Genomic DNA, 22,131 nt, shown 5'->3' on the forward strand with positions numbered 1-22,131 from the left:
TCACAAAATATATGGTATCATGAGGTAGGAAAATGTGGATATATTGAAGTAGAGGTCGACCGATTAATCGAAATTGCCGATTAATTAGGGCCGATTTCAAGTTTTCATAACAATCGGAAATCGTTATTTTTGGACAACTTTTTTTTTTTTTTACACCTTTATTTAACTAGGCAAGTCAATTAAGAACACAGTCTTATTTTCAATGACGGCCTAGGAATGGTGGGATAACTTCCTTGTTCAGGGGCAGAACGAAAGATTTTTACCTTGTCAGCTCCGGGATTCAATCTTGCAACCTTACAGTTAACTAGTCCAATGCTCTAACCACCTGCCTCTGATTGCACTCCACGAGAAGCCTACCTGTTACGCGTATGCAGTAAGTAGCCACGGTAAGTTGCTAGCTAGCATTAAACTTATCTCATAAAAAACAATCAATCATAATCACTAGTTAACTACACATGGTTGATGATATTACTAGTTTATCTAGCGTGTCCTGCGTTGCATATAATCGATGCAGTGCGTATCGTAACAAAACCGCATTTGCGAAAAAAGCACTATCGTTGCACAACTGTACCTAACCATAAACACCAATGCCTTTCTTAAAATCAATACACAGAAGTATATATTTTTAGACCTGAGGCTAAATAGATTTTTATTGATGTATTATATTAAGTTATAAGTGTTCATTCAGTATTGTTGTAATTGTCATTATTACAAATAAATACAAATATAAAAAAATCTGCAGATTAATCGGCATCTGCTTTGTTTTGGTCCTCCCATAATCGGTATCGCCGTTGAAAAATCATAATCGGTCGACCTCTATATTGAAGCAACATCTCAAGACATCAGTCAGGAAGTTAAAGCTTGGTCGCAAATGGGTCTTCCAAATGGACAATGACCCCAAGCATACTTCCAAAGTTGTGGCAAAACGGCTTAAGGACAACAAAGTCAAGGTATTGGAGTGGCCATCACAAAGCCCTGACCTAAATCCCATATAACATTTGTGGGCATGACTGAAAAAGCATGTGCGAGCAAGGAGGCCTACAAACCTGACTCAGTTACACCAGCTTTGTCAGGAGGAATGGGCCAAAATTCACCCAACTTATTGTGGGAAGCTTGTGGAGGGCTACCCGAAACGTTTGACCCAATTTAAACAATTTAAAGGCAATGCTACCAAATACACTCAATTAGTATGTAAACTTCTGACCCACTGGGAAAGTGATGAAAGAAATAAAAGCTGAAATAAATCACTCTACTATTGTTCTGACATTTCACATTGTTAAAATAAAGTGGTGATCCTAACGGACAGGGAATTTTTACTAGGATTAAATGTCAGGAATTGTGAAAAACTGAGTTTAAATGTATTTGGCTAAGGTGTATGTAAACTTCCGACTTCAACTGTATAGTGTAAAGATTTGAAACGGATTGATAGACTAGAATAATGACGCAATTGGTGCACTCCAATTGAGCTTATTCAGTAGCACTTGGTAACAGAACATCGTTGCCAACTATTCACATCAGAGAGTTGCAATCACTAGGCAGCCAACTACCTATATTAGGAAACAGCTGCTATCAATAAGCCATGTGCACCAAACATTAGGACCAAGGTGTTCCACAGGAATGGCCCATGTTGCCTCCAATGCTTCCCACAGTTGTCAAGTTGGCTGGTGGACCATTCTTGATACACTTGGAAACCGTTGAGCGGGGAAAAACCTAGCAGCGTACCATACCTCATTCAAAAGCACATCAATATTTTGTCTTGCCCATTCACCCTCTGAATGGCACACACACAATCCATGTCTCAATTGTCCCAAGGCTTAAAAAACAACAACTTCTTTAACCTGTCTCTTCTTCAACACTGATTGAAGTCGGTTTAACAAGTGACATCAATAAGGGATCATAGCTTTCACCTGGATTCACCTGGTCAGTCTACGTCATGGAAAGAGCATGTCACGACCACACAATATTTCAAATGACAATAAACATTTAACATCATCCAGAAGCACCGTAAAAAGAGAGATAATTTGAGCTTTGGAAGCATGTGCTTTCATAAATGCATGGCGCGGGCCTCATTTCACAAGTGCATTGTAAAGTAAGCTCTCAATGATTGCCGGTTTTATAATTGTCACTTTGTTGATTAGGCCTAATTAAAATGTTCATGCCTAGGCTATGAGAGGCCTAGATTGTATTTGAAAACAGCTGTGTTTTGGTATTTATTCATTCAAAATGTTAAGACAGGTCTTTCACAAGTGATATTATACTTTGAAGTTGTGTTTTATTACTGTGTAGGTGACTTGTTCTTCTAAATGTTATTTTCTATTTTTAAATGATATTCATTTGATTTTTAGCAGAGATGATTTTTAGCAGACATTTCTATTTACAGGCTCATTTCTATTCTGTTATGATTTACAATAAACAAACCAAAAAGTATTTTGAGCACCTTGTCTGAACGCCCTAATGCATTACGCCCCCAATACATATGGTTGTCCGGTAAATTTATGGGACGTGTGGTAAATTTCTCAAATGTCCGGTAAATTAAAAATCTTGTCGGTCAGGTTGTTCGGCACCAAATGTTCCTCATGGAAACCCTGGTAGACAGCTAGTCTAATTCTCCTGTCACACGCTGTTCTGTGGAAGAGAGAACCTACACAGCATGACTCTTAGCAGGCAGTGCAGGAAGAGGTAAAGCTCTAACGCAAGGGTGGGCAACTTCAGTCCTCGAGGCCCTGATTGGTGTCACACTTTCTCCATCCCTAGCAAACACAGCTGATTCATCAAAATGCATTCTAAACTGAAGATCATGATTAGGTGATTGGAGTCAGGTATGTTACCTGGGGCAGAACTGTGACACCAATCAGGCCCTCGACGACTGGAATTGCCCACCTCTGCTCTAACGACATGTTAAGTTATGATGAGAGGACATATAGTACCAGCATCTATCCAATCAGGTGCTTACAGGAATCCCTTACTGGTGGAGACCAGAGACCATGGTAACCTGAGAGCTGATAGAGGGATGCATGTCTTCTTTGTCACTGCATCAGCAGAGGAGCAGGAGGGCACAAGAAGTGACAGCATGTGTTCCAAACAAATGCACTGATGGCAATAAAACGTATTTAATACAACCGTGTGTCTGTGTGTGTGTGTGTGTGTGTGTGTGTCTGTGTGTGTGTGTACTGGGCAGCGAGTGAAGCAGGGACGAGGTAAGGGTTATTGAAAAACACAATACCATCATGGTTTCCAAGGCAACCCACCAATGTCCTCTGTGCCATCATAACAGGAGCGGGGGAAGCTGGGGATAACCGCAGAGCACATCCATACATTTATGTGAATTACGCCAAATGATTCAGTGAGAGGCGCCTGTATAAAATGCATGAAATCATTTTCAGGCTAAATGATCCTTTTCAGAACGCCAGACTCTCCCCACTGTGTTCAATCAAGTAGAATAAAAGCTTATAGAAAGTGAAGGCTCTCGTCCTCTCCTCCACCTGAAACACTCTACTTGCACTCAGTTCTCTGTGTTGCTGCTTCTAGGAAATGTGAGAGCAGCTTCTTTTCTCTTTTCTCCCCCTCCCTGTCCACCCCCCCACATCTATTTATTACAATCTGAACAGCTGGGAGGGGGTCAGGACAGGAGGGTGAGAGGGAGAAATAGAGAACAGACAAATGGCTTTGATTAAATATTTTTCCTAGAAAGGAGGATGCAGTGTGTGCCTGACCTCGGTGCTAGCGCTGAGAATGAAAACAGCTTTCAGGGAAACCAGGCCTGCGAGAAACTCGACACACTCACGCCCTAGACAGTCCCAAAAACAACAGACTTTTTCCTCGCCATCTTCCCTTTTCTGCACGGATACTGTACATTCAAAATAAAAAGGAAGGCTTCATACTGTATATGGTTAGTATGTGCCAAAGAAAAAGCTACAAATATTGTTTTTCCAAACTATTCATACAAAAGTATAGCTGGGCGATATGGCCCAAAAAACTCTTCATTTTTTATTTTATTTGATTAAATAAGCTTTAATGCACAATTAAAGATAAAAAACACTATCTCAAACTGTCAGGAATAATCAAATGAATTCAGTGCACCTAGGCTAACTATAAGCCTTCCACAACCATAAGACCCACTAATAATTGTAATATTTTAACAAAAGAGTTTAACCTGTTTATTTTTCATGAAAATGCAATTTTTGTAACAAATTTAACCAGAACCATGTACATCCACTAATACATTTATAGTAGCTGGCATTATAGAAAATTAACAATCTCTCAAGCACAAGCCCATGTGCTTCTTATTTCAAGTCTAGGCAACTTGGATATGTTTGCTTGCTAACAAGGTAGAACAGTTCGAACTGTTATGAACACACTCTCTGGTCCGTCTCCAACTGTTTGAACAACAGCGCCTGTTCACTTTGTTTAGATGTTGAAATCAAGTGTCTTACCTGGATAAGAACTTATTTCTCAGAATGAGAATGAGTTGCCAATTCCTTATATGTGTATTTTGCTCATTGCACATTTATAAAAACACATACACCAGACAGTTAGCACAAACGTATGTGGCTAAAAACCTCCTAGTGGTACATTTTAATTGTATTAAAAATCTATTCAGTTAAGAACAAATTCTTATTTTCAATGACAGCCTAGGAAGAGTGGGTTAACTGCCTGTTCAGGAGCAGAACAACAGATTTGTACCTTGTCAGCTCGGGGGTTTGAACTTGCAACCTTCCGGTTACTAGTCCAACGCTCTAACCACTAGGCTACCCTGCCGCCCCATGGTACTATATTACATGGTACCATAATACCACACGCGGCAGAAACTGAGCATACATTTCCCAAAACATGCTCATTGATATTCTCGTTTTAGTAGGGTCTGCTCTGTTCTACATTTTGGTAGTTGAGACATAAAAAGGGCATTGTTAGAAAGGTCATCTATTACAGTCAAATAATGTCTGAGCGTTTCGGTGTCAATATGACCGATTCTGTTGGACCAAACCTCAAATGCAAATAAACTGCATGTCGTGGGAGAGGAATTAGTTATCTTTCGCATTTGTTGCGAGTGGCATGGGCTTGGTGTCTGTGAGAGTGGGAAGGTACACAGTGCACACAGCACAGCGGGAGCAAAGGAGACTAGACCAAAAAGACACAGAAAACTCATAAAAACACACCTAGATTCTTGTGACACAATTGGAACATTGCGCTAAAACATGAATTTGAATTAATTCGATATGTCACCCAGCCCTATACAAAAGTAGTAGTGGCCCTCAGTCCTCTGATCCTCATTACTGATTGGGTCACTAGTCTGCAGGCATTACAACACAGTCGACTAACGTCATACCAACGTCATTTTTGGTAGTAGCTAGCTGCTACTAGAAACCACGTAGTTTAATTCCATTAAATAGAATTTGAGATTTTTTAAAATAAATTCATGAATAGTTGGTAATATCAACTACGCTTACATTTTAAAAAACATTTTACTGAATAAAACCATGGTGTTTTGGTCGTATTAATGGCCTTCAGATAAGGACACGGATGCCAGTGACCTCCAGGATGGTTTTATAGTGAGTTTACTGACCTTTTATTCACAAAAAGTTGCATGCGAGAGAAAAACACGAGGATCGATTTAACAAAACAGAGCTAGAGTAAACATCCACCAGAATGAGATGTTTACACGTCTTGATCAAGTGCCAAAGACTATGTTTGTGCCGTATTTCTGGAGCCAACCATTTAGGGTTGTGATGCTGTTGACATGTGGACAATCTAGGATGGCTTTAGAACAGAGTAGTCCACTCTATAACCATCATTTAATGTGCTGCCATTGTGCCTGTGCTGCCTATGGCGTTTATAATAGAAGAAATGTGGTGTCACGCAGAATTTCAATTAGTAGAAGTCTCAAGGTTCTGTTCGCCCGAGTTAGAATACGTCATGATAAGCTGTAGAACATACTATTTACTAAGAGAGTTTATCTATTTTTCCTAGCTGTCATTTTATCACCACAAACCGATGCTGGCACTAAGACTGCAGTCAACGAGCTGTATAGGGTCATAAGCAAACAAGAAAATGCTCATCCAGAGGCGGCGCTCCTAGTCTCCAGTGTTTTGAATGCAGGAAAACTGAAATCCATTTTACCTCATTTCTACCAGCCAGTCACCTTTGCAACCTGAGGCGAGAGGAAAAAAAACTCTGGACGGTGGCATTGAGGAGTTTACCACATCAGTCACTAGCTTCATTAATAAGTGCATCGACAACACCCCCCCCCCCCACATGACCGTATGTCCATATCGAACCAGAAGCCATGAATTACAGGCAACATCCGCACAGAGCTAAAGGCTAGAGCTGCCGCTTTCAAGGAGGAAACAAATCTGGACGCTTATAAGAAATTCTGTTACGCCCTCCGATGAACCATCAAACAGGCAAAGCGTCAACACAGGACTAAGATTGAATTCTACTACACGGGCTCTGATGCTTGTCGGATGTGGCAGGCCTTGCAAACTATCACAGATTACAAAAGGAAACCCACCCGCGAGCTGCCCAGGGACAAAAGCCAACCAGACAAGCTAAATGCCTTCTATGCTTGCATCGAGGCAAGCAACACTGAACCATGCATGAGAGCACCAGCCGTTCCGGATGACTGAGATCAAGCTCTCCGTAGTCGACGTGAGTAAGACATTTAAATGGGTTAACATTCGCAAGGCGGCAGGGCCAGAAGAATTACTAGGACGCATTCTCATAGCATTCACTGACCAGCTGGCAAATGTCCTCACTTACATTTTTCAACCTATCGCTGACCCAGTCTGTAATAACCTACATTTCAATCAGACCACCATAGTTCCTGTGTGTAAATGCTAATCGCACCATATCACTCACATCTAGAGCCATACAATGCTTTGAAAGAGTGGTCATGGCACACAACATCATCATCCCAGATACACTGTACCCACTCCAATTTGCATACCACCCCAACAGATCCACAGATGATGCAATCTCTATTGCACTCCACACTGCCCTTTACCACCTGGACAAGAGGAACACCTGTGAAAATGCTGTTCATTGACTACAGCTCAGCGTTCAACACCTTAGTGTCCTCAAAGCTCATCACGAAGCTAAGGACCCTGGAACTGGACACCTTCCTCCGCAACTAGATCCTGGACAAAGAAGCCACTTCTCTCCCGGAAAAACATCAGGGACAGACTGATATTCTGCAACAGGTACAGGGATTGGACTGCTGAGGACTGGGGTAAGGTCATTTTCTCTGATAACAGTTCATGAGAGAGGGGGGTTTCAAAAAAGGGAGATCACAATTCTGTTTGCACACTTGTTTACATGGATACGTGTCTCAATAAAACCTATTTGAAACAAGCCATTGCACTTCGTTATTATCATTCATGTTATTACTTATAAATATTAATCATCAAATTAAGAAATGTCAGGTTGGAGAGGATGTCGCATTTTCATATTGACACGACAAAAATATGCCTACCTTGTCAACTTTTCTGCATTACATTTTTAATATTTTTTAAATACAGTCCTATTTCATTCAAACCAAGTCTGATGGATTCTATCCCACTTTTGCAGAACTATTAGCATAATGTCACAAACCCTGATGCTGTGGTCATTCGAAGGCCGTAGCATTGACATGTGTTCTACAAAGAGGACGCCGTAATGAGAGAAATAATATAGCCTAAGCTACTGAAAATCTGCTTTTTACAAGATTCAAATCATGACAGGAGCGTTTCATTGTTATTTACATTTTTAAATGTAACTTTTATTTAACTAGGCAAGTCAATTGCGTGTGCTCACTGCTCAATGATTGTCTATATTGTAATTGTTTTTAATAACCTGCCCAGGGACTCCGGTTGAAAATTTGCCGGCTGGCTAAAACCGGCACTTTTACTGAAACGCTGATTAATGTGCATAGTCCCTGTAAAAATAAAATAAACTCAAACTCAATTAATAGATTCTTATTTACAATGACAGACTACACCAGCCAAATCCGGACGACACTGGGACACGTGTTTGCCGCCTATGGGACACCCAATCACGGCCGATTGTGATAAAACCTGGATTCGAACCAGGGTCTCTGTAGTGACGTCTCTAGCACTGAGATTTTTTAAATCTGATATGGTTTAACTGGATTAACAAGAAGTTAAGCTTTATTTTTATGTATTGCACTTCTGATTTCATGAATAAAATATTTATAGTAATTTAATTTGAATTAGGCGCTCTGCCATTTCACCGGATGTTGTCAAATCGATCCCGCTAAAGGGATTTGATCCCTAAGAAGTTAACAACATGGGCATCCATAAAAGTGCATTGTGGGCCGACACTGTATAGCCTAGGCTACTATTCTACTTTGTGGAGATTCATCCAGGACCGGGCCTGATCAGCTTTGATTAGACTATAAATTAAGAAAAGATTCTGTATCAAATTATACCATGCCAGGTTGGAGAGAATTTGCACATTGTCCATTTGACACAACATTAGCGCATTATAGGCCTCAGAGCCAGAACAACCTTGACTGCAAACAAATCCAACCTTTAAAAAAAAAAAAGAATACCAATTTATTTATTTACTAGCAAGCAATGAAAATGTGCATTGGATAAAATAAATATTTTTGTACTGAAGCGCCACAGCCTATAGCTCTCTACACCCCCCTGCGCATCTAGCCGATTAGCTGCTGGAACATCAAAGGACCGTTGGAAAGAGGAGGAGATGTAGAACTTTTAATAGACTAATTTAGCTAAACAATTGATTATAATCATTAGTGAAAATTCCTGCTATTAGGTCAAATGTATCTACATGAAAATAAAGTAAAACATTTTTTTGTTCATCCTAAAATGAATGTAGGCCAATTTAAAAGGTTTTGACAGTTATTTTATTCAGTTATCGTCACAGCCCTAGTTAGTCTACACCTGTTTACAAAGCATTTGACGGATAAGATGTGATTAGTTTCTTAGAATACAATGGATTTCTATGCTTTTAAGAGTTAGAATTTGGGATGGATGCCATGTTGACGCCAAACCAGAATGGTATTATGGAATGTTTGTGCAAAGGAAAGCCACTTTTTTTGTGTACTATGCAGACATATTGCAGTTATATTGCACTTATTGTTCAGATATTGCAGGGTAATAGGCATAAAACTGCAAACAAATGTTAGAACCATAGAATTATGGGAATTAAGGGCCTTTCCACCCACGCACTATGCCTTTGAAACTCCCTGACAATCTCAGGACTGGTCAACATGTTGGGGAATTTAAAGCAGGCCTTTAAGACTAATCTCTATGGGCTGGCTTACCCTTCTATCCAATTGTTGCTTTCATGATATGGTTATATTTTATTTTAACATTTCTGTTCTTTATATTATCAAGTTGATTTATTTTATACAAGAATAATCTAAAAGTGTATAGTAAAAAGTGCTTTACAAAAGATGATACATTATTAATATTGTTAAAATCTTTATAGTAATTATATTTCCATGGTTACAACCAGTGCTTGACTTGGGCAGGAGTTATGGCACATCAAATGTTCTACTGCTCGAGTTCCTGCACGTCTTATAGAATATTAGCATAAAAGTATTGCAGAGTTCACCTAAACATAAACAGTACCTGTACTCAAAAATAAGTACCAGCACCATCAAGCCCAGCACTGGTTTGAGCTATGTTGGTTGGTTCTAGCTACCTATTCTATTTCTATGGTCTTTTGTCTGTACTAATGAATGGCCATTGAAAATCTAGCCTAACGTTAGTTTGACGTCAAACACTTGGCAACAGACTCACCTGTTGGACTTTGCCCAGGTACATTGGGTTGCTCCAAATCCTGGAGTAACTTGTCTCTCACCCAAGTAAACTCTTCCTCCAGGGAATTTAGAAATGTACCCAACGCCCGCGGACCTCAGGTGGGAAGGATATCCAGCAGTCTCAACGTCTTCTTTTTGTTGCTTTTTTGGGACTGAATCTCGTCCACCTGGCTCTTTAAAATGTTCTCCTGGTACAGGAATTGAACTACGGTGTCATCAATTAAAATTTGGTTGGACAGGTCCAGCCGGTGTTTCTTGAGTATTTCTTTGTGCCTCAGGTCCATAGTTGTCATGAAATAACTAGTACATAATGTCTACAAACGTATATTTCGTCAAATGAACCCACCATAGCCAATATTTATTGTCTAAAATTAGCTAGCTACGTTAGCTAGATCGCCTTCATGTGAAGTTGGTTTGCTGCTAACGTTAACTGCAGCATATACACAAAGATTTCTTGTTTTTTTTGTCTTAACGTGAACAAAAACGAACCCTATTCCATGATTAATTTCATGTCAACTGTCATTCCTCTTGTTTTACAATAACTTTTGGCACGCTCATCTGCTTAGTTCCTCTTCTTTGGGATTGGGTTGGCGGATCACACCCAACTTTTACGGCGCATACAGCACCAGTTATTGTTCTGGAGTGTGAGGACAGTCACGGGCTAACTACATAAAATTAGCTTCATTAGGCCTGTTCCTTTAAGAAAGTAACATAGAACCCTAGACACCACTTTCCTCCCCCCACTACACCACTCATACCCCAACCCCGTCCAGCCTCTCTAACCATGTCACATAATCTCTCCCTATCTACTCCACACATCATCCTCTCACCTAAATCCTCTCTCTCCACCTCTTCCTTTACTGACCCATGCACAAGATAAAATTGCCCCTCATTACCCACTAGCATCCCGCTCCATTTGCCAAAAATCAAGCCCTTTTGCCCGAATCAAGGACTTGACTTCCCTGCAGCCCAGCGGGACCTGAATATCTACCCCCGCTCTCCTCACAGCACTCTTAGCCACCACATCGGCCTTCTCATTTACCCTCCACACACACATTGGCGGGAACCCAGCAAAAGCTTACCACCACTCCCATCCTCTGCAATCCCATTAACAGCACCATCATCTCCACAAACAAGTCTCCCCTATCTGACCTGCCCTTCTTCACACCACTCAACACTGCAGCCGAATCAGAGCAGATCACCTCTCTGAGTGGTTTCATCTCCTCCACCCATCTCAAACCTGGAATCATGGCCATCAACTCGACCGCATAGACTTGTCAGTTAACCACTTACATACTCCAACATTGAAACCTGGAATATACACCCCAGCCCCCACCCTACCACTGCCTGGATCCTTCGAACCATCTGTATCTATCCTTAAAAACAAATAATACCGATTATCTATATATCTCTCCACACACCAAATAACATCCCCACCCCATTCTCTCCTGCCCTCAATCATATCCACATCTAAACTTGGTTTCAGAAAGAGCCACGGAGGAATGTTCTCCAATGCCAATTGCCGGCCCGTTTACTTCCTCATCAGGGGCACAGCTATGTAATGTCCGACTAAACATGAGCCAAGCGGTCTTTCCTCTCTGATGGCTCTTCCCAAAAATATTCTGTCTGTGGCATAATTAACATGTCTCGTTTGTCTTGCAAACAATGCATTTACTAAATGTCAATGTTTTTCTTCTACTTCTGAAAAACAAAATTGCTACTGGATCTATTTGATAGGAAATCGATTCTACTAAAAAACTCTACAATTACTTTTTGCTTTTATGGTTGCCTTTAAACAGGCAGCCCAATTCGAGTATTTTGCCCAATTATGAGCAAATGATCAGAACTGGGCTGCTTGCGTAAATAACCAGCTTTAGACTGATTTCTGTGTCAACAATAAAACAAAACAGTTTTCATTCTTATTAAACTAAAAACACTGTAAGTTGTGAGGGAGCCGAAGCCTTGAGTATAAATCCCTGATGGGATCCCATGTGACATCAGTTAATGAGTTAAACCCATGTTGACAGGCAGGCCTCTATGTCATCATTGTCATGTTAATCTGACCTGCCATTTTCAGTTACATCTGAACCTCATGTCCCATCCGTGTGGCAATGTGAAGTGCCAGTGCAAAGCATTTTAACTCTCAGAACAATGTCCAGTCTAAAACCTATATGGCTGCAGAGCCAAGCCAACATAATTACATGAGAATGCAAACAGAGACGAAGGAACATTTCTGCATCTCTTTAAAGGTGTTTATAATACTACAATAACAGAGCACAATAATAACAATCCTGCACAATTCATGTAAAACTTTCAAATGTGTCTAGCTGCACCCAGTTCTGCATTACTGAACCATGTCCAGATATAAGATCAGCTCTGAAACTCATGTCCCAACTGATCTGTTGAGGCTGTTACCAGGCTTCATATTTGCATGGTAGACTTGGATAAGAATGAAAAGAACAAGGATGCTGTACTTGCCTTTTACATATCCCAGTAATAATAACGGATACCAGAACAGGTTGGACTGGTGATTGATAACAGAAAGCGACTGACAGGTTTACAGTGAGATAAAAAAAAAGGCCCTAGTGACCCGGTGAGAGCTTTGCAGCCAACGACAGACATCAACTCTAGTAGGTCTACTTACTCTCCATTCAGGGAGTGTCGGATAGCTTCCCTACAGCTGAGCAGGGGAAATCCTGACCCTAACCCATGGTCGATATGACAATTGACAACCTTCCATGTCTTCTTCCCATTCAACCGGTTATCAACGGTCTTACCTTTGAGTCCTGGTTGATACAGTAGCTCTTCTGTTTCAGCCACTACAACAAGACTTTGTTGAAGTCTGCAGCTGTCTCGGATTATGAAGGCAGGAAGCAATGTGGAGTGAAATTGACCATTTCTATAAAACAAAAATATATAACCTGTTCCTCTGTCATGTAATGAAGCAAGTGTTATGCCTCTTAGCGATGTATTATAAAAGTAGTTGACAGATGTGCTTTGCAGGTGACTTGAAGTATATAACACAAAGAGACAAGGCACACACATTAGCAAGATGTAATTTGTTAGCTATCAGTTATGAATGCAACATAGGAACATATTCCAAAGCTGCCTCTCCAATAGCACTTCTTGCCCCTTATCAAGAATTGTCCTCAGACCCAGTAGATTTCTCAGAAAAATGCTTTCTGCTACTGTCTGGACACAAAATCAGTCCATATTGAGTGTTCAGGTAGTGTTACCAAACAGGTAGGCTTCCCAACCTGCTAAATTTAAACCTTTCTCCTCGCTTACTGGGGTTAATGTGGTTTGGGACTGGGGAAGGTGACAACCTGCAGGTACAGCAGCAAACATCACTACACTACCGGCCTTTCCATCATGCGACCACTACAGAACAAACAGTCCCTATAGAAAGTGTAAACATGGGTGCGGGGCTTAAATTCTCATTCTGCTCCACATGCAGAATACGATCTAATTACCCAGCCTGATCTCATCAAACCAGCGCTAGCTAGGACAGCCCAGAGCTAAGCAGGCTGCAGCCACTGTGCTACACACACAGTGTGTTCTCTCAGAGGGTAAGCCACTGTACTGTGAGCAAGGATGGATCCAACATGCACTACATAAAGCTGCAGGTGGAAATTGAACATATAGCCTACTGAAGCATAAATTATTTAATTGGAAATTGCTTCAATTCAGTCTACTCCAATCGGCACCTTTGAACAGCATTTTGTATCTGCTGCTAAGAGGAATATTATTTCATGACAACTCAACATTCCAGAACATTAATTTACAGAACTATATTCTGCAGAATAGACATGATTGATGAGTCTGTCTTGCATCAAATTCTAGCCGCTCCATTTATCTGCCTCAGCCAAGTCTAAACGGCGCATCCTGCTGTAGAAGCCGCAGGAATGCAACCAACTAACCCACAGAGACCAGCGCTGTGTGTGCCAGCGCTGTTGCGAGCCAAGCCAGGTCTCAGTAGCAGGAATCGATTGTTTTAGTGGCCGATGGGCTGGTTCTATTGGGTTTAATTTCAAACAAAAACAATAGACTGGGGCCCCATCCCTGTGCCCCCTCAACGTTGACCCAACCTCTTGCCCCAGAGCCTACAGCTAAATTTAAACTGAAAATAACCTTCACACAGAGAGAAGACTCACTCCTAAGTTTTATTTTTCTGGTTTCCTCACAGAGAAAGTAAAACACTTGTATTTAAGCACCATACGAAAACAGTAAATGTCATGATCATGTATCAAGAGTGATTTCTGGAATATTCTGCGAGAATTGTTCACACTGAACCGTCTGTCAATTGAGAATGACTCAAACAATACACAGGAGCGCCATGACACCCCTGCATTATTGCCTCCCAAATCACAGAATTGAGGCTGATAAAACATGCTTTATTTGTCACTTTTATAGGAAACACAGAACAATCAATAAATACTTGCAATATGTTGATCAAAATAAGATTCACGTTGATCCAATGAAAACCCCTGGGCGAACATCCAATATGCGCTTGGAAAGGTAATTCCTTCTTATAACACAGCCATAATAGCTAGACATTAGATACAGCCTGTGTCTAATCAAGGTCTAGTTCTGAGGTGTGAGCATCGACTTGCTCAAGGGCATTTTCTATTGAAAGAAAATGCAGTGATGAAGTAGATGTTTCACAGAAGTGATGCGTAGTGGGAGCAACATCCAGGATTGAGAACTTCCTGAAATCCATTATTTTTTACCTCTTAGCAGGAGGAGACAGTGAGAGAGATACCAACATCAGATTTGAAGCCTGTAAATTGCTTGTGCTTTATCAAAACTAAAATCTGAACTGAGTGAACATTAAAAAAAGATCAGTGTTGGGGGAAGTTACACTGAAAATAGTTTACCAAGTTAGCAATTACGTCGCACTGGAAGAAGCTACATTTATAGCTTACTTAACTAAAGTGATTGTGAAAAATGTGTTCACTACATCCAAACTGCTATGTGAAAAATCAACCTGGACTCAAATATTCAGCCCTATTAAACACCAAAACGCTTTCAAGTGACAATTAAGTAGGTCTTATGCCAAAAAAGTAGTTCTGGCCAATTTTACACAAAAAAATAAATAAACGGGTTGTGTGTAGTTCCAGTAGTTTGCTACACGCAAAAAAGTAATACTGAAAATACTACCAAGATTTATTTGAAACTACCTCAAAGCTACTGAATTTTAGTTAAATGACTAGTTCCAACATGTAGTTCGACACCCCAGCTTCTTATAATTACAGTACAAAAAAAATGTTTAAAAAAATATGAACAAACATAATTCAGAATGAAAGTGGATACCGTGTCAGATGCTCATGTCTCAGACATGAGGCAGATTATGAAAAGTAACAAAGCTTTGAAACAAGAAAAAAAGTGCGCTAACTGTCACCCCTCCTGGGTCTCGTTCAGAAGGGTCTGAAACCCTGTTACCTGAGCTGGTCTGCAGGCAGGGTATACCACCACTTGAACAAAAATTTGCACCAGTTTCAGAGATTATCAACATGACCTGGGTCTGAAATCAACCCTTAGCTCCAACTCCTAAGCCCTTTTTGATGAACAACTGTAGCACTAAAGGAACTGGAAGGGTGTAGTAATATGGGAGATATTCCACCTAGCTTCCTGAGGATTAGATGACTGACTTGGCTCTAACCATATTGCTCAACATCAATCCTTCCAGAAGTACAGGGGCCGTCAAGCCGTGTCTAGTGTTTGGGGCTAAAGGGAGACTTCAGACTGGGTGATAGCCACTACATGGCAGGTGCAGTGCTCTCTACCCCACACCACATCTGGGATTCGTAGTCCTACTATACATTGTAACTGTAGTCCGTCAGGTAGATTTTTAGCCTGTTGGGTAAAGGCAGCTCCTGCACCTGCCTGGTGGCGGTGTTGATAGCAATACGGCACAGGTGCTGTAGAGAGGGCGTGGCAGTGTACACAGGCTTGGTCAGGAGCAGCTGAACCGTCCCGTTGTGGGGGGCCAGGGACTGCGATGCCCCTGACGACGGCTTTTTACTGGTAGTCCTGGACAGCTGCACGTAGTGTTCCACCAGGTGCACCACACTGTCAAACTGCTTGAGCTTGGGCCTGATCAGCACCACCGAATCCAGTTTAAACTTGCCCTCCTTGTACTCGATGCGCAAGTTGGTGGGGCCGGCAGAGGTCATGGCAGAGATGGTGAACAGGTAGTCCCTCTGGGAGCTATCTCGCAACAGGAAGGTGCCCTCCGATGCATCCTGGAGAATCTCTTTGGCTTCGTTGGCAGTCAGGCTGCCCCAGTACCAGCCTGTTAGGAGAGAAACACACATGCATTAGCACAAGGAGACAGGACAAAACACTGGGCTACTCAAACAAAACAAGATCCCTTTTAATGATAACAGAAGGTAATCCAAATCAAAAGGTCATACACGAATATGTGCACAGTCAGAAACTGTACAACTAAACCTGAATTTAAGCCTTTAACCTAAAAGAAATAATAAAACCCTCTATCCTGTCCACAGGAATTTTAAAACAAATTCCACTGGGTTAACATGTTAAATTCTCACAATTTATGTAGTGACTTTTGCAGTAAAATGTATGAGGGGAATCTCTGCAGTTAGCGTACACTGCAGCAGCAACTGTCTGCCATCTCCAACCCCCCCTCCACACAAAAACTTAAGTTTGACTGGATTTGTGAAGGTTAGAAATTCTCCAGTACTTGAATGCCGAGCGTCAAGTCTGGAGGAAACCCCGGCACCATCTTAAGGTGAAGCATGGTGGCGGCAGCATAATGCTGTGGGGATGTTTGAGTGGCAGGGACTGGGAGACTAGTCCGGATCGAGGCAAAGTATAGAGATCCTTGATGAAAACCTGTTCCAGAGCACTCAGGACCTCAGACTGGGGCGAAGGGTCATCTTCCAACAGGAGAACAACCCTAAGCACACAGCCAAGACGACACAGGAGTGGCCCAGTTAGAACATCTCTGGAGAGACTTGGAAATAGCTGTGCTGCTCCCCATCCAACCTGACAAGAGCTTGAGAGGATCTGCAGAGAAGAATGGGAGGAACTCACAAATACAGGTGTGCCAAGCTTGTAGCCTCATACCCAAGAAGAAGAGAGGCTGGAATCACTGTGCTTTAACAAGGGTCTGAATACTGATCACATTTACATATAAAAAAAGAAGTTGCTTTGTCATTATGGGGTAGTGTGTAGATTGTTATTTTCATCAATTTTAGAATAAGGCTGTAATGTAACATCTTGAAAGTCAAAGGGGTCTGAATAGACAGTCAAAAGTTGACACATCTCAGTCAAGGGTCTTTATTTTTACTATATGGTAGAATAATAGTGAAGACAACACTATGAAATAACACATATGGAATCATGTAGTAACCAAAAAGTGTTAAATCAAAATATATTTCAGATTCTTCAAAGTACACACCCTTTGTCATGGGTGGGCCTGGGAGGACATTGCTTTTCAACATTAAAAAGTTAACGCGCAACTATGTCTTTCTTTATTACTGTGACTAAGGCAATACAAAGGGGAAGTTGTCCTATGTGCTTCGCTCAGAAAAATAAAAATTCTACTTCATATTCATCACCAACATGTGAAAAGTACACTTATGTTTTCAGTTTAAAAAAAAAAAGTGTTTCCAATGACAAACCAATTAGTAAGCAAGGTCTCCAAAAAAATTGGGGATGTCATTGAAAACACTTATCTGCCATCTTCACATATGTTGATGTTGCTGGAGATGAATATGAAGTTACATATTTTATTTCCCTTTAATGGTAATACATTAAAGATACTTTTTTTCTTTGAATAGCCCACATGTATCTAATAAATGAACACCTCCATTTTAAGATGACAGCATTGGAACAGCTTTTTGTGCATCTCTTAGAAATGATGAACCGCTCCACAGCATTCCCATAATGGGAATTCTATAAATGCATTAACAGCATTTGAAGTTAAACATACGGTTCATTAGAAAGTAAATGAACACAATGCTTGTGACTTAATTAAGAAAAAGGTACATAAACGCCGAACATATGAATTAAGGCAAATTGTATTAATTCATAGACATGTTCTGAGAATTCTCATTTGAATGCGTCTAATTGTAAAAAAAGAAAGTCGTCAACTCACAACAGCCTATAACAAAACGTAATATACATTCTGCGAATTGAAAACAAAGTGAAGTGTCTAACAGTACCTCGTGCACGAATTACTACGAATTTCAAGGCACTAAACAAGTTACTGTTCAGGATAAATAAGGGTGAAATGCATTCATTGTACGATGAAATACCAAGTGTGCCTTGTTTAGTCATTTTCAACCATGCATATTGAGTACAGACAGTGCGTACAGCATGACCGCATGCATATCGTGCTAGATATGGGCACGAGCATGTAGATAAGGTTACTTTCAAACTAGTTTGCGTTACAATCACTCGTTCTCAGGGCCATAGAGATGCATGACTTGAGTTTTATTACAAAAAATATTTTGAAAGTTAGGCTCTCGTTGATTTGTAATTCATTATTGACATCGTCATGCTCGTATGTATGGAACGGTACTAGTAAAACTGTACTAGAACGCTGAAAATAGGAACATTAGTAATCATGTCGAAATGTGTGTGGATGTAATCTAAAACTATAAAATGAGGACATGCGCTCACCTGTATTTTTAAGGTCTTTCATGGTCTGAGCGATGCGAGTCTCGTCGGAATCTACAACCCGTGACACGATATCCGTTCTTCTCTCGTTTTCGATGGTATCCGTGGATTCGGGTGAGTGGCAGGTCATTGGGGAACCACCCGAAATTGCCCAGCCGTAGGCCAAAAGTCATCCGACAAATGCAAAAATATTCCCCAGAAGACAGGCAGTTGCCCCACAGTCGCAAAACCAGTTTCTTCTGCAAGTTTCTTCTCGAATCTTATGTATCGTCCTGTAAATTAATAAATACAACACACGTAAATTAATTCAGTTTAGTCACGGACATTCGTGCTAAATAACAGCTAACGTTACATTATAACATATCCGTTAGGTGCTTGACTCCAGCCACCAGAGTCATGGACTGTTCGCTCTGCTACCGTACCGCAACCGGTAACAAATGCACCATCAGGACCCTGAAGAGCTTCTACCCCCAAGCCAAATAGCTATCTGCATTGAACCACCTTTGCACTAACGCATCACAAACTGCTGCTAATGAGATGTATACATCTCCTGTTGACTACTAATTTTACCCCTACAGTAATCTACAAATCTACCTCAATTACCTCGTACAGCCTGCACATCAACTCGGTACTGGTACCCCTGTAACATGGAAATATAGCCGTGTGAGAACCCTAACCCCATAAAAGGCGTGTAGTAATTGAATTTCTTGCTGATATGAAAGATGTTTCCAAATCGTACAGCAAGTGACGCGTTAACGTTCAGAACGAGCGTCGGGGTTCTAACTCCCCTGCCAGAAGATACTTCACTAGGCGCTAAAGGTAGTTGATGTATATGAATGGAGTTACGTTTGCAAAAGCTTTTTTGTATTTAAAAAATAAAAACATGGCAAGTAAGGGAGCACGAAACAAAGTGGACACTGAAAAGCCTAATTCAGTGACTTGATAAATCTTCAATAAAACAATGTGCAATAGGCTCGATGTATTACAATTGCTGCGTGGAAATTATAGATTAAGAAACGTTTGTCCGCATTCAAATAAATAAACAGATTACGGATTTCTGCGAAATCGACTACTTCTCGGATATGGCAATGGCAATTAAAACTCACTATATGCAGGGCAGGGGATACTGGAAACAGAAATCCCCATCAGCCTTGTTCGGTGTTTGCAGCTTGTCTATTGTAAGCAATGTTTATTTGATTATTTTGTGTGCAATGTGCAACGTTTTTAAATAACCACTGTTCTACAGCCAATAAAGCACGTGCCATCGACTATTGCGTATGTTCACAACACATTTCTAAATTTACAGTTTAGCTATCTAATGCTGACTAGCTAGTTCAAAGTAAATATACTATGAACAGAGTTACATGAATGAAATCTCACCTATTTGCGCGTGGATCCAGCACCAAACGACTACCGATGGTAATTCAAATACACTTCTCCCTAAAGAAAAAGGGGACTAAGATGAATAAACAAAGCACCAAACCGCTCGTTAGCTATACACTTCCATGGAACAGCTAGCTAGTTTAGCCATGTCGATCACACTGACAGATTACATAGCTAGGGATTTCCATGCCGTATTATGTATGTTCTGGCGGGCTAATCAAGCAGTTGTCATTTTGGCGATGGCAAACAAACTCAGAATATTTTTCCAACCCGTGGTGCAAAACAGGCAATGACAACGTCTCGCGACCGAGGCAAGTCGGCACGACTCGCTCACTGCTGGTAATGTTCAGATTTAAAACACCATACAGAAAGTCACCAAACCACGCTTGTCTTGCTTTTGGTACAGATCCCAATGACAGTCTTTTCCGCGGCGTTGAATCCCTTTCCTTCGGTATGTGTTTTTAATAACCAAATCCCCATTAAACCCACAGCTACACACAAAATACCGATTTCCAAGAACTTTCCAGGAATCGCGTCACGTGGTGTAGAGCGCAACCATTTTTAAGGTAGTGCCAACTGCCAAGCCAGCTGCACCTCATGAATACAATTTCGTGCGTGCGTGTGCGCGCGCGCACGTGTATGAGAGCGAATGGAAGAAAGAGAGCGAGTGGGAGAGCGGGAGAGAGAGATACAAAATTCCAAGAAAATCCTTTCGAAGAAACCTGCATTTTCATGGAAACCATGAAGTGTCCCGTTCTAAACCCTAACCCGCCTGTTGTTATAGGCTACAATAAACATGCAATCCCATTTGAAATGGGATTGTGCCCGAATAATTAGTCTAACTAACTTTTTAATTAACCACCTTATTTGTTTGCCTTTGAATATACCGAGTCTTTGTTGGGGACTCACACGTGCTGTTATGCAGGCATAACATTGATTAATGATGGTCATTAAAGATGTAGGGTCCGAGTCAAAATGGGCGCGCTGTCCGCTGGGACTGCCGCCCCAGAGGAGAGATGGATGGGGTGCGGACGCAGCAGGAAAGAGGAGCAGGTTCAGGGCCTCAAATCACTTTACACAACAAGTGCATGCTATTTGATAAATGTATGACCTTACTTAGCAATTAGGCCTGGATCCCTGATAGACTTTGACAAATAGGCCTCCTGCTGGCTTCATCGTCAAACATACAATAGGCCTAGGGAGAAGATGCAATGGAATAGGTCTGAAAGGAGAATATCACTCACATAGACTGTTATAAAGGCCCAGATGGGCATCACTATATGTGTGTCGGAAAAGGTAGGCTAGTGTAGCCTGTCACTATCACCTGGGGGTATGCTGGCGGTCCCTATATAATAAGTAGTTGAAAAAGGTTATGGGTGGGATTATCCATTCTCTGTACTTTGTACAAAAGTATGGGTTCAAACAAAAATTTCTGCCCGACATAGAATTTACGTAGAATTTAACGCAAGGGTTAACAGTGTTGGGGAGTGGCGATTAGCGAACTACAAGGTAGACTAGTTCAACTAGTAATTTCACTACATTTCGCAGGCGCTTGGTGGTATTGAGCTAATTCAAACCATAGTATTTTTTTCAGTAGTTAATTAGCCCTTTTAGCAAAAATGGTCTTACTACTTTGGCATCAAACCTGACTAATTCTCACATGAAACATGTTTTGCAATAGGCTAAATTACATGTTCTGTGAACAGCTGACTCCCGAGTAATCTGTTTTTAAAATGTGTTGTCTGACATTTCATGTTTAGATATGACAATTTTTCGCGAAGTAGTTTGAATGTAGTGACTTTAGTTGCTTTACTTCTTGCAGTGTGAAGTACGCCTAATTGGTAGCTTGGTAAACTATATTTTTTAGAATAGTTTCCCCACCACTGGTTAAAAACTGAACCACAATAAAAACTTTTGATGCATGGGTTATATAGAGCACATGCTAGAGGCAAAGTCAAATAACATTGTGAATTATTCCAATAAAAGTTGAAAATGTATACATCAACTGGAGAAGTTTTGCATAAAATGAAATGTTGCATGTTGCATATTTTTTTGTGCATATTTAAAAAATATATTTTAACCTTTTTAACTAGGCAAGTCAGTTAAGAACAAATGATTATGTACAATGATGGCCTACCAAAAGTAAAAAGGCCTCCTTCAGGGATGGGGGCTGGGATTAAAAATAATACAAAATATATATATAAATATAGGACAAAACACACATAACGACAAGAGAGACAACACATTGGCTGATGTTTTGGTATTTCGATAACAAATCAGAAGTGGTTAATATGACACAGGTGCTCCTTTGATTT

The 22,131-nt window shown here is 40.8% G+C and overlaps 1 protein-coding gene and 1 pseudogene across 6 annotated transcripts; both read right to left on the minus strand.

Moving 5' to 3' along the window:
- LOC109864579 (death domain-containing protein CRADD-like) overlaps nt 1-10,068 on the minus strand; it is a 31,561-nt pseudogene extending 21,493 nt beyond the window's left edge.
- Nucleotides 10,069-13,933: 3,865 nt separating this feature from the next.
- Nucleotides 13,934-20,452, minus strand: LOC109910363 (suppressor of cytokine signaling 2). Of its 6 annotated transcripts, none has more exons than XM_020509545.2 (4): nt 20,198-20,386; nt 19,814-19,873; nt 18,437-18,705; nt 13,934-16,079 (listed from the first exon to the last, which is right to left on the minus strand). In XM_020509545.2, exons 3-4 carry the CDS (start codon nt 18,561-18,563, stop codon nt 15,601-15,603), a joined length of 606 nt encoding a protein of 201 aa, XP_020365134.1. In that variant the 5' UTR covers nt 18,564-18,705; nt 19,814-19,873; nt 20,198-20,386; the 3' UTR covers nt 13,934-15,600. The 6 variants fall into 6 exon arrangements, with proteins under 6 accessions (XP_020365134.1, XP_020365136.1, XP_020365137.1 ...); XM_020509547.2 differs by having other exon boundaries at nt 20,193-20,385; XM_020509548.2 differs by having other exon boundaries at nt 20,183-20,385.
- Nucleotides 20,453-22,131: the final 1,679 nt, after the last annotated feature.

This window comes from Oncorhynchus kisutch, linkage group LG19 (assembly GCF_002021735.2).
Source record: "Oncorhynchus kisutch isolate 150728-3 linkage group LG19, Okis_V2, whole genome shotgun sequence".
NCBI lineage: Eukaryota > Metazoa > Chordata > Actinopteri > Salmoniformes > Salmonidae > Oncorhynchus > Oncorhynchus kisutch.

What these genes read in the sequence shown, in the direction of transcription:
- LOC109910363 (XM_020509544.2), bottom strand. Translation starts at nt 18,563, where the DNA reads ATGACCTGCCACTCACCCGAATCCACGGATACCATCGAAAACGAGAGA. An exon ending in GAAAGACCTTAAAAATACAG is followed by an intron (nt 16,080 to 18,436) that starts GTGAGCGCATGT and finishes CTCTCCTAACAG; the next exon opens with GCTGGTACTGGGGCAGCCTG.